The sequence below is a fragment of the Charadrius vociferus genome, unplaced genomic scaffold, assembly GCF_000708025.1.
Source record: "Charadrius vociferus isolate BGI_N301 unplaced genomic scaffold, ASM70802v2 scaffold169, whole genome shotgun sequence".
Classification (NCBI taxonomy): domain Eukaryota; kingdom Metazoa; phylum Chordata; class Aves; order Charadriiformes; family Charadriidae; genus Charadrius; species Charadrius vociferus.
The window spans coordinates 1,082,793-1,094,543 of record NW_009652966.1 but is presented as its reverse complement, the minus strand read 5'-3'; the positions used below and the strand labels follow the sequence as shown (position 1 = coordinate 1,094,543).

The 11,751-nt window shown below is 42.1% G+C and overlaps 1 protein-coding gene across 1 annotated transcript in view; it reads right to left on the bottom strand.

Annotated features, from left to right (window-relative positions):
• Window positions 1-13: 13 nt before the first annotated feature.
• The window catches only part of PTCHD1 (patched domain containing 1), a 22,657-nt gene continuing 10,919 nt past the window's right edge, over window positions 14-11,751 (bottom strand). The window contains exon 3 of the mRNA XM_009893116.1: window positions 14-1,706. Coding sequence (XP_009891418.1) covers window positions 52-1,706 — 1,655 coding nt within the window. The 3' untranslated portion in view covers window positions 14-51. The remainder of the gene's footprint in view (window positions 1,707-11,751) is intronic.

The window sequence follows — 11,751 nt, the reverse complement described above, 5'->3', positions numbered from 1 at the left end:
CCCCCGCCCCCCCCAGTAAGACCTAGTGTAAAAAAGCAACAAACAAACAAGTTAGACTGTTGTAATTTGGTCAACCACTCGGGTGCTATCCATATCCACCATTTCAACACACTCTATTTCCTCACGGTTTTCAGGATTCTTCTTCTCTTTCCTCTTCTTCTTGGACGGCGGCAGGAAAGTCAGTATCACAGGTAAAATGGCAAAGCAGTGAAAGAAGGTGACTAATGCTATTAAAAACAAGCACCTGAACAGTGTACGGGTCAGATTTGAAGGCACAGCTGCAAGAGGAATCAGACCAACAATATAGCAGAGGTAGCTCTGCAAAATAGCTACCCCATGCACTTCCAGGGCATTTTTCACCCATTTAGTTCTTGTGAACTCTTTGCCCAGGACAAAGGTTGATAACAGTGGAGCACAGTTGTCAATTGTATAATTAATTCCGTAAATTAAGCACAACACAGAAATACAATCTAGTTCCACTTTCCACAAGGTCATAAAACCTATAACTCCAAACTCAACCGAGGCAACAGTTAGAGTGAGCCAGACATTGATCAGAGAGTCTGCCACCAGGAATGCAGAGAAGAAGAGCAGAAATAAAGCACTAATGCAGGAGTTTTGTAAGGGGGCTCCCACTGAAGAGGCGTAACGATCCATGTACACAAACGATGGATTGAAAACGATGAATTTCACCTTGGAGGTGAGAGAGAGCTTCCTCAGGGTCTCCAGGAGGTCATAAAGTTCTTCCCTCTTGGTTTCCATTGTCTTGGCCACCAAGAACATCCTGGAGGCCACGACATCGACTTCATTGTTGTATTTCTTGGAAAAGATTATATCCTCTGAAAAATGGGCAAACTGGGGGGCCTTCAGGAAGGAGTTCCTCAACATATCAGTGAAGTTTTTCTTGGGCAATCCGGTAGATATGTTGAGTTTCCTAAGGTAATTTAAGTAGCTTTCAAACCAAGATATCCTCACAAAGCCCTTGGTATACTCCAGCACGTCCTCCTGGACACTGGTGTTCCAGTACTCGATCGACTCGTAGATGTAGAACCCAATCACCGGGCTGTAGTTACTGAAATACTTCTGCTGGGCAGTCGTATACTCAATGGTCCGTGTTGCAGTCGCTACGATGTTGCTCAGGTCCGACCCTTCACTGACCTGCAGGTAGCCCATTAAGGCAAAGGAAATATAAACAAGGTAAAAGAGAACTACAAAAGGCTTGACGTAAGTGTTTGTTATCCAGTCACAATAATAGCGTTTAAGGAACCACACCAAAAGATGACTCTCGTAAGTGTTCGTTTCCTCTGAATCCGCTGTGTCCTCGCTGAATTTGGCTGTCAGAAGAAACCTATACCATGCAGGCTTCTCTTGCAATACCTCTGGCTTTGGTACCTTTCTGCAGAAGATACTATGCTGGTAGTTGTTTTCTATGTAGCCAGTAAACACCAGGCTGGAACCATAAAAGGAGAGTACATAGAGGTAGTTGAAGAAAATTGCAATACAGGAATTGCAGCAGAAAATCCTGGCTGCTTCAATGTTAGTGAAGGGACTGGCACCTATTCCAAAAGTGACCAGGTACATGGCAGTGGTGAGAGAAAACGAGAGCATGGAGTCTGCAAATACGGCTGCAGTCCTCTCTTTAACGTGTTGGTCTTCTCTAGTTTTTCTCCAGGAGGACAACATTTCAAAAGTCCCATATAACCCATGACCTACAACAGAGAACAAAGCCAGTGTTTAAAGTACTCGAATCAACATGCGGAAAAACGTAACGTGGACATGCTAAAAGACCCAACGGAGACACAGCTTGCTGTTGTCAATGGTTGAAGTAAACATCCTGCAGAAGAGAAAAATTATTATGGTGGTCTAAGCCACAGGAGCGCATTTGCTACCTGACTAGCAAACCTTATTGCTAGAGCTTGAGGACAGTTCTGCATCGCTGGCGTAGGGTTGATGGGTTAAAGAAAAAGGATTTTTTTTTTCTGGTTGGCTGTTTCGTTTCATTATTTTGGAGTGCCTGTGATGGAAGATGCTTTGAAATTAGTTTTTCCTGGTGATGGGATCTGACCTGTGGTGAAAACAAAGAAATACGACCTTGAAGTGCCTAGGCTGGAAGCAGAGCATTGGTTGGCTGCTTTGTAGAACATCTGTAAAAAAAACGAAACCTTCATATAAGCTGAACATTGTCAAGTAAATCAGTCACTGATTTCTCCACTTCCTATACAAATTTTCCATCAGGAAAAAGAAATCCTAGAAAGGGAACAAACAAAAAATGCACAAATAAATTTTAGAGATGTGGAACGGTAGAACTGATATGGAACTGGTTAAGGCATTGGTCTTCTTACTTTAATATGTCTAAGGGCTTGTAAAACCAAATGCAGTTCTATTGTTCTTGGCACTTCCTGCATTTTGTACCATATTTAATTAACTCTTAAAATGGATATAGCATTCATTAAAGGAGATAAAGACCTGCAGACCTAAAATCCTGTGTTTAACCCCCAAGTGCAGGTAAATTGGGAATAGTGCATGGTTTTATCTTAATCCTTGGTTGGTCACCTTCCTCTTATGGTTTCTGTTTTGTGGTTGATAACCAAGGCGCATTTGGAGGACATGGACCTCTGCTCTCTCACAGTGGACCTGAGCTGGGAACGCAGCCATTGACTAGCTATCAGGTGAGAGTGGCTGAGATAAAAGCAGATTGGTGTTTCACACAGAAAGGAACATAAAAATATAGTCTTTGTATCACACCTAAAATGTAAGGCTTTACTATCTTCTCATAGTAATTTGTATCATGTTCATCTTTACTTAATAGATCCTTTCCATCTAATCCCACCCTCTGTGCTGCTTTTTGATTACTCCACCTCCTTATTCTTATGCTGTTTTTGCTGTCCTCTGTCTACCTCTCCATTCTGTTCTTGCATTATCTCTAGAAATTCCCCAAAGTCAGTCCACAGTGTTTTGCTCTTACCCATTCCCTGATAACACTAGATAAAATGATCAGTGCTGAATTAGTGTCTGATGACACTGAAGTGCAATCAGTGGATTTTTGATGCTGATGCTCAGGTCAGGCAGGTCAAGGTAATTCACAGATCTTTGTCAGAATGTCAGGCTGGTTGCAGAGTACCAAAATTGCTGTATCGGCTCTGTCCTCTCCACCTGTAGATGATTACCACTGTTGCCACAGGGGCTATGAATATCGGTCAGGAGACCCCCAAACAAACGAGGTATTCTGAAGAACCAGAAAATGTATTAGGGGGCTGGAACTAGATGATCTTTAAAGTCCTTTCCAACCCAAACCATTCTATGACCATGTTTATTCTTAAATGCCTTATGCCGGCTCAATAGTCAATTAACTTGACAAAACAACCCTTTTGTGGTCAGTACTTTTTACTGTCGGCAGCTGTATCTGATTCACTCCACCCTTCCTGCAAGAAATTTCTTATCTGTATGTTAAGACATGGCACAGCTGCTTACTCTGTTAATGCTGAAAAGAACAAGTATGGGGTATTTTATAAAGAATTCAAAATACAGAGCTCATAAGAAGAGATAATAGGACAGCTAGTGTACCTCCTTATCACGGCCACTGGGTATTTAGCGTAACGAAGTCTGTGCTCTCACGTATAGTAGATATCTTACCTACGTTGTTATTTGGAGTCACGGCAGGGACCGCGAATGTCCCATTTGTAGCAATATTACGGTCCTGGTTTTGGTATGGCATTTGGCATTCATCTTAATTTTCCCAAACAATGTTTTACAGCTGCTTTCAGAGGCCAGGTCAAGACTGTCAATTTGATAACTAGCACCGTGCCCCCTCTTAAAGCTAATGGGGAATACTGGAACTCCCCAGACGTAAAATCAAGCAAAAAGCACAATCAGTGACTGGCATCCCGTTGCTAATTATGCTTCAAATAGTTATGTTCTAGGCTCAGTAGGGAACGCTATTAAGCTTGCTTTCAGTGTGTTCTTTGAAAAGACAGACTGACCTTTATTTAAATGTAACTGATCACTTGCCAAAGCAGGGAGTGAGAGGCTTAATCCATTTATGGCTCCCATAAGTCCTGCAGACAGGCTCGTCGGAGAATTTCACATAGCATCATATGCATTAGCTTCGAGTAAGCAAAACAGAATAAAATGAGGTCATTGAATATTACAAATTACTTCCATCGTGAGCTTTAGCTATAGCATGTTTTTGTAAAAAAACATTTCAGTGTTAATAGGCTCTTGCCTAAAAATATTCAAATAGCCCCATTAATTTGGAAAGCCTTTGACTTTATGATGAAAAAAAGAATTTAGAGCTAATTAAATATGATGCTGAGCATGACTCCTTAACAGGTATCAGATTTTGGCTAATGGCTGGTAACATGATTCCTGATAACACATATTTTCTTTAAGTAGGAAACATAAACCCACAATTTGCTCTTACATAATCTTCGAGGCTACCCTAAAATGGAATCTGATTTAGAGAACTGCTCAAGTAAATGCACAAAGAGGCGTTACCGCATGTGCTCCACAAAGCCAACAGAAAAACATTTAGATACTCTTCTATTTTGGGATAGGTTCCTTTTGTTGTTTGCTACACAATCTGTGTGCTAGGAATTGGTATCTTCCTTCAGCTGTGCAACTTGTGATTCCTCTGTCCATTTGTATAATAGCTACAAAATTCTCATTTGCCTTTAGGAAGACAAGCCTAAATGATAAACTTGCACACCGTTTGCATCAGTGGTACTACTGACCTGGTCTGGTATCCTTTGAGAAAAAGATTAAGCCCAAACTTGTGCACAAATTAGGCATGGCAGTCCAAAGATTAGCCTTATTTAGCTAGAATGGGATTTACCTAACCTAATTTACTCCTCTAAATACTGACTGCAAGCACAACTTGGGGTGATAATTTCCAATGTTGTCCAACTCACTGATGCCCTAACCTGCAGAGATTAGGGCAGATAGCTCCATGGAAGCATTTCTGTAAGAATTTCTTTCACTTTTCTGCCATTTCAGTGTTTCCATTTTTTGTATCCCTAACCAATTTGCACTGATTGCCTCTATTCCTCTCGCTGGTGCTGTCTACCCTATATAATATTAACGAGAAGAAGGCAATTTTTTCCTTGCAAATAAATTCTGTAATTGCTTTAACTTATTTTCTCTTTTACTAGAGATTTAGCCACAAATCTGTAATGATTTAGAGCAATTTTTTCATTATTCACAGTCATTCAATAAATAATAAGTATGAACTCAAACAGCTAATGGGCTACTGGAGATCTTTTCGTGCTGACATTTGCTATTATGATTCACTGGTCATGCCCTACAGTCAGGCTGTACGACCATGAGCTAAGAGGAAGGAGTACACAGAAAGATGGGATTTTTTTAAGAAAAAGGGGGTCTGAATGGGCAAAGGAAAATCTTACGGGAATAGGAGAAAGGTATTGGAGAAAATGGGGACCAAAAGATTTTTTTCCTTATTCTCTTTATCTACTACTTTGCATTGTAGGAGATACTCCTACCACATGTCTTGGATGACTGAGAACAGAAATTCTGGCTTTTGCAGCCAAAGAAAATGAAGAAGATGATAGTCACTGTTATTTCTGAGGAACTTAAATTTCTTATGGGCTGAGGTGGGCTACCTTTAATTTTAGAAGCTAATAACAATACCAGCAATAAAACCAATAAATCATACCTAGCTTAAATACAGAGCTTTTATGAGTGGCCTGAAAATGCTATAAAAAGTTTCATTTGCCTCCTCTGGGATCAAGTCTTGCAATTACACATGCTTTGCAAAATCGATGCAGCGCACACATGAGAGAAAACAAGCACTTGTAGGAAGTTCTAAAAACTAAGGCAAAATTTTCTGTTTCTTAAAATGATCAAATTTTTCACCTCATTTTAAACGCTACCTATGTGCAGGCACCCATAACTGCTCTTTTTAGTACCATTTTAAAATCTCAAAAAAGAAACGCAGCCTTTCCCCTGCTAAGGGGTTGTTCAAACAGGACGCCTTTACGGATGGGCATCCGCAGCCTTGGCTTAAAGTTGGCTCTGCTCCTGCCTGGCAAATGGCAGGACTGAAGCAGAGAGAGGTGAAGGGATTTAAAGCTGCCCCTGAGCCTGTGGGAGGGCAGTGAAGTCACCTTCCGCTCACCGGAGTCATGGACCAGCTCTCTCTTCGCTTGACTTAATTGCTTCCCTAAAAGAAAGGCTGCTGCCTGCTTTTATTGTTTAAAAATTAAGGGATATGTTCAATTTTACACTAAAATCGCGTGAGGTTTTGATCTTATCGTGATAAGATAAGGTTTGGGTATTCACATAGACTTCTTCAGTCAGAGAAAGTAAGGGGGATGACTGAGAACAAGGTTTTGGTTTCTCTTCTTGCAGTTTTACCCATCTATGAAAGTAGAGAATAACAGTACACTGTGGCTCTCTTTTTGTTCTGACTATCTTGAAGGTTGTGTGCGCATGTGTTTGACACCTGAGTACAATTTCTCTGAATAAAGTCTCCCTTACAGGTTGTGAAGTTCTGGCCTTCTGTGCGGAAGGTCACGTTTCAGGGGTAATTAATTTTATTCATCCCATTTTAATGCAGCAGTGCACAAAACGCTAATAATGATTGATCTCCACCTCGGTGAGGCTGAATGCCGCACCAGTATGTATGTTGCCCATTGACTGCTAGAATTAAGACTAATAGAGCACCAAACTGTCTTCCTAAGGGGGCAGATTCCTCTAGCAGCAAAGTAGGGGTAAGGGGTGTTTCCCCCTTCTCAGGCACTGCCTCCCCTACCAAAGTTTGCTGCTCCCTCATTGGTACTAATTCACCTGTTTACAGTCTAAATTGGACTAAAGGAATGGTCGGGATTAGATACATCAACAATCTTTTTTTTTTCTTTTTTTTTTTTTCGAGTTACTTTTTAATCTGAAATCTTTTCCTGACCCTGATGGCACAAAAGATGGGCTGAAATTGGGAATGAGTCATGGCAGGATGTATGGGAGCCTTGGAAACTGGGCAGGCAAGAACCTGAAGTAGATGCATGCTCTGACGGAGTTACTGAGGTTAAGTCTGGATTTTGATTTAAGGTTTTTGCTTGTGTTGTAATGGCTGCATCCTTGTAACACTATCTGTTCAGCGGGACGAACGCTGTCTCACTTAGGTTGATTTAAGCCTGAAATCATCCCACTGAATAGGAGCACTTGTCTGCAAGAGGAATTTAGCGTGCTGTGAAAAGCGTGTGAATTTACAGAGGGCTAGCTATGTTGTACCAGCTTGCTTTGTGGAAATTTGTGAAGGACAGCCGATTCACATTCAAAGTGGAGTGAAATATCATCCGCAGAGACAAACACCGGGTGAATTAACATGAAATAGCTAGGATGCTATAAATTCATATCCCAGCTTGCTGCCAACGCAGGCAAGGTCTCAAGAACTGCACTTGTGCAAAATTAGTACACGGGAGATCGGAATCATACTGCAGGAATTGCCCTTTCCAAAACGATACCTGTAATAACACATGATATAATAGAGGTGCAATGAATTTTCCTAGCTGACAGTATTAAAAATAACAATGTACGCTGCTCAACTCTGGGATTACTTTCCACAGTAATGTCAACAAAGAGGCTGAGGTAATTTCCCCCCTGCTGACTTATTTTTTCCAGCTAGATCAGTGAGCTCATCAGCTCCCATCTTCTGAAAAGCCAAGTGAAACTGCTAATCCGGATCCCTTTTGTCACACGAGTTGCAATCAACGAGTTGTTGCCCAAACGCGCAACCTGCCTCATGCGGCCTCTCCCGGCAGGCACGATTTTAACTCGGAACACAGAGCCGCTTCAAAGTGCTACCGAATACGCAGGCAGAGCAAGGGAATTTGCATCCACTTGAAGCGAACATCTGCCTTCCTACTCCGTTCTCACCAAGATAATAAAACACTGCAGCTAACCGAGATCCTTCAGCATGCAGGCAGAATTAGCACCGAGCCTAACTTACGCGACAGTTCTCACTGAGTTTATCACAACTCAGGGGCATGGTGTCCTGGTTTGAGGTAAAACAGAACCAATTTTGGTCAGTAACTTCGCTTCTTAGCTGGGCCTCTCTAACAACTGAAATTAACAGCATCCTCATTTGCAAAGTGAGTGAAATCCCAGCCACTCAAGCACAGCCCGACTTCATTTCATACCTCCAAGCGCAGGTTCTAAGAGCAAGTAAGCATGAGGGCTACGTGCAGGCATGGTAGCTGGATTAAGAAAAACACGTGAAGAGCGATACAGGATGGGGTGTATTGGTATAAGCGTAGGCTGTTACGTGTTGCAATGCCTTCTTTACCTGCTGTCACACAGACCCTATATGTCCGTATTGGAACTGGATTACATGTACGAAAACATACCTCAAAAATATGACGACAATGCTGTTGGGTTCAGTATTTGCAGTTATTGCTTTAAAGACTACTAAATTTTACACGTAGATCAATAAGGTGTACTACGCCTGCAGATGTTAACATCTGACTTAGGATCTTCCCAAAAGAGAAACATATTGAAATTAGATATGTCAGTCTGCTAGGCATCTAGGCATGATACCAGCAGATCAATCTCTGGGATTGCTTTACATTTAAATATTAGCCATTCGCCCTCAATTGTCAGGCTGACCTCTCCAACCACGCTTCCAACAGCAGCGGCCATCCCTGTCAGAAAGCTCCAGGCGTGCCCACGTATTCCTCAACTCACGACCGGGATCAAAACTTACAAGCATCTTGGCACATTCACGCCAGATAAAAATCTGCCTCGGTCTCCAGAGACAGAGTTGTGTTTTGTGCTGCATCTACTTGGCAACAAAATAAGAGAAACCAAAATGTTTAATAATATGCTCCCGGTATCTGCTGTGTTTCACAGCTGTGGGCGGTTGTGCCCACAGAGGCGCACCGCAGATGAGAAAGCGTCCCCGTACAACACACCGCATTGGCTGGTGCACGCAGAGGAGAAATCTTCAACTGGTGCTCAGCACTTCATGGTATGAGACCACGATGTTATTTTTAGTCGTGGATCCTGCAGAAAGGCTCTCCGGGCCGTTAGTTAAGCCAGTGTTCAAATTGCTCCATGCACAGGCGGGAAAACAGGGATGCATCTGGAAACCCAGGAGAAGGTTTATGCCTCTTTTAGGTCCGGTATAGCATCTCCAAGCAGAGCTTAAAAGGGGGCTAGGTTGCTCACAAGACTCACTTGGATCTGCCACACCACAGTCGTTTTGATCCCAGTCTGCTGTCGGTGAATGTCTGCCATACTACCCTACCTCTTCGACGTTTCTAAGCTTAAATGTTTGGAAATGCAGCGTAGGATTAGCACTCTGTTCTCCTGTGGCACAGCCTGGTTTGGTCAGGTGTAGCCCTTTCTGAGTTACTCTAAAAAGTACGCGTTCACACAAAGAACGCACTGACAAACCCAAATCACCCTCACGCTCTCGGTCTCACCCCAAATGGTCAGAACACAGTCAGCGATGATTGGGGTACGTGATTATAAATTATAAACTTCCCAGTACTATCTTTTATCGTGGCAAACAAGCAACAATGAGCTGATATTTTAGAAAACATTACAAATCACAAGCTAATTTTTAAAGCATGATCTGCATACTACTATTGAAATGAAAATCATTCTACATATAAATCCCTAGCTCTGAAGAAACACATACACAAGACACATGTAGACATTTCTGTCATTTTTCTACCTATATACGGGGAAAAGAAACCAAGCGAAGAAGTCTTTTAAATAAGTAGAATTAAACAACGCCTCAGTATTCGTAGTCCTAGTCTTCACCACAACCCCTAATCAGCAACGGCAGTAACACGGTTCGCCACTTTTTATTTTTGGAGTATGTGTATTTTAAAGCTATTCATTACAAAAAAGCCACCTCCTCACTTATTATTGCATTTTCAAATTATTTTTTTTAAAACTATACCAAATTCAATTCAAATCAATGGACTCTCAATTCTATGATTCTATGGGTAATTCAACAAGTACATGGTTAATCTTGAATAGTGCCATTAATTTCAACAGAGTAAAAATTACTGATTTAGGCTTTGGGAAAATGCTGGTTTTTGCTTGGATCATCCTTTTTTAGTATTGAACCAATGCAATATTTGAGGTTTTGTTGTTATAGTGATAGCAAGAATGTCAGATAAGTACATTTTAAAAACAGAAATACATTTGAGAGAAAACTTGAGCGGCGCTCTTATTTCGAGAAAGACAGATAAGCAAAGCAAGTTATGGTTCAAAATCTACTTTTATATATAAAGTGAATATTTAATTCCACTTAAGAATCGGTAAAGGCTTGTTTTGGCATTTAAATAGCAGGCTGTCAACTCTGTTTAAACGTGTGACTTGCTTTCCTCTGTTTTCGTGAAAGACCTGGCAAAAGTTAAAAGCCATATTTCGTTCAGCGCAACAGAAGGAGCTGAGCGTTAGAGAGATCTGGCTTTAGCTGCTGGAATATTTATGTCTGCACAGCGCGCTCATCTCCCGACTACCCAGACCTTCTGCAGATCCGAACCGAAAGCACTTGAGCCAAGACTTGAGTCCTGGGGCAAACAGCAGGGCAGCATCTAAGTCCTGCTGGCCTTCAAAGGGTCTCCCTGCCCGGGAGTGCCCCTCTCCTCCCAGTAACTCTTTTAACTCGGAAACACCAGAAAATCCCCCAGGAAGCATGGTGCCCTGCCAAAGTTGTTATTGGAAGAGACAGGGAGAAAGGCGCGGAGTATGACAAGAGGAGGAGGGCTTGGGGCTGCGGCTGCCCACCACCGCTGCTGGACCCCGGGATGTGTGTGGGAGCCAGGAACACCCTCTGCGTCAGGGGAGTTGCACAGGGCAGGAGACTCCGATGCTAGGATAGCAAAGGAATGACAGATGCGGCCGGCAAGGTGAGTTTCCCCTGTGATGTGGGTACCTCGAGCCTCACCAGCCAACGAGGTGGTAAGAGGTAGAGTTATATGTTAAGTACTACTGGGCTTGTCTCGCACATGACATGCTTGGATTCATGTCAGCAGACAAAATCGCAAACTGATTTTCCCCACAAAGCGAGTTTCAGACAGGTTTTATGCACGCCATGTGAAAAAAATTACTTAAAGGTAGATGAAAGCCACCTGCAATCACCCCTGCAAGGTTAGTGTTTACCACGCTACAGAACAGCCAAGTGACATACTGTACGTGACAGCTCCTGAAGACAGAGTAAGCCACAGTGAGTACATCTGGGACAAAAGTGTGTTTTAAATCTGTTTTAAATTTCTAAGCCCACAAGCCAAAATATCAATTGCTTCTAGGAGTGTTTTCCTAGTGGAATATGGATTAGTTTACCACGTTTCAAGTTCCCCTTTTCTGGTGAGAAAGCTGCAACCAAAACATCTCAAGCATACCCTTAAATTCTCCTGTTTAAGCAATGTTTGTCATTACTCTTACTCATAATACAGAGATAAACCATATGTGAAACACGATATTCAAAAAGTTGCAAAACTTCAGTTAAAGCACATATGAACTATTATTTTTACTGACCAAAAAAAAAAAAAAGGAAAAATCATTGCAAGTTTGGAACTCAGCTTGGGCTTTCCACCAAGCATCTAGACTTAACTTTTTCCAGTTTAACTTAATCCATCTCTGCCAGTGTCCTCTGCCAGAACGCAGAGGTCTCATGACCTGAAAATGGCAGGCCCCCTCCCTCTGAGCTCCTCTCAGCTATTGCCTATTTGGGGAATGTCATTATTTAAAGCCCAAAATGTTCACCATTTCTCTCACAGAAAGACC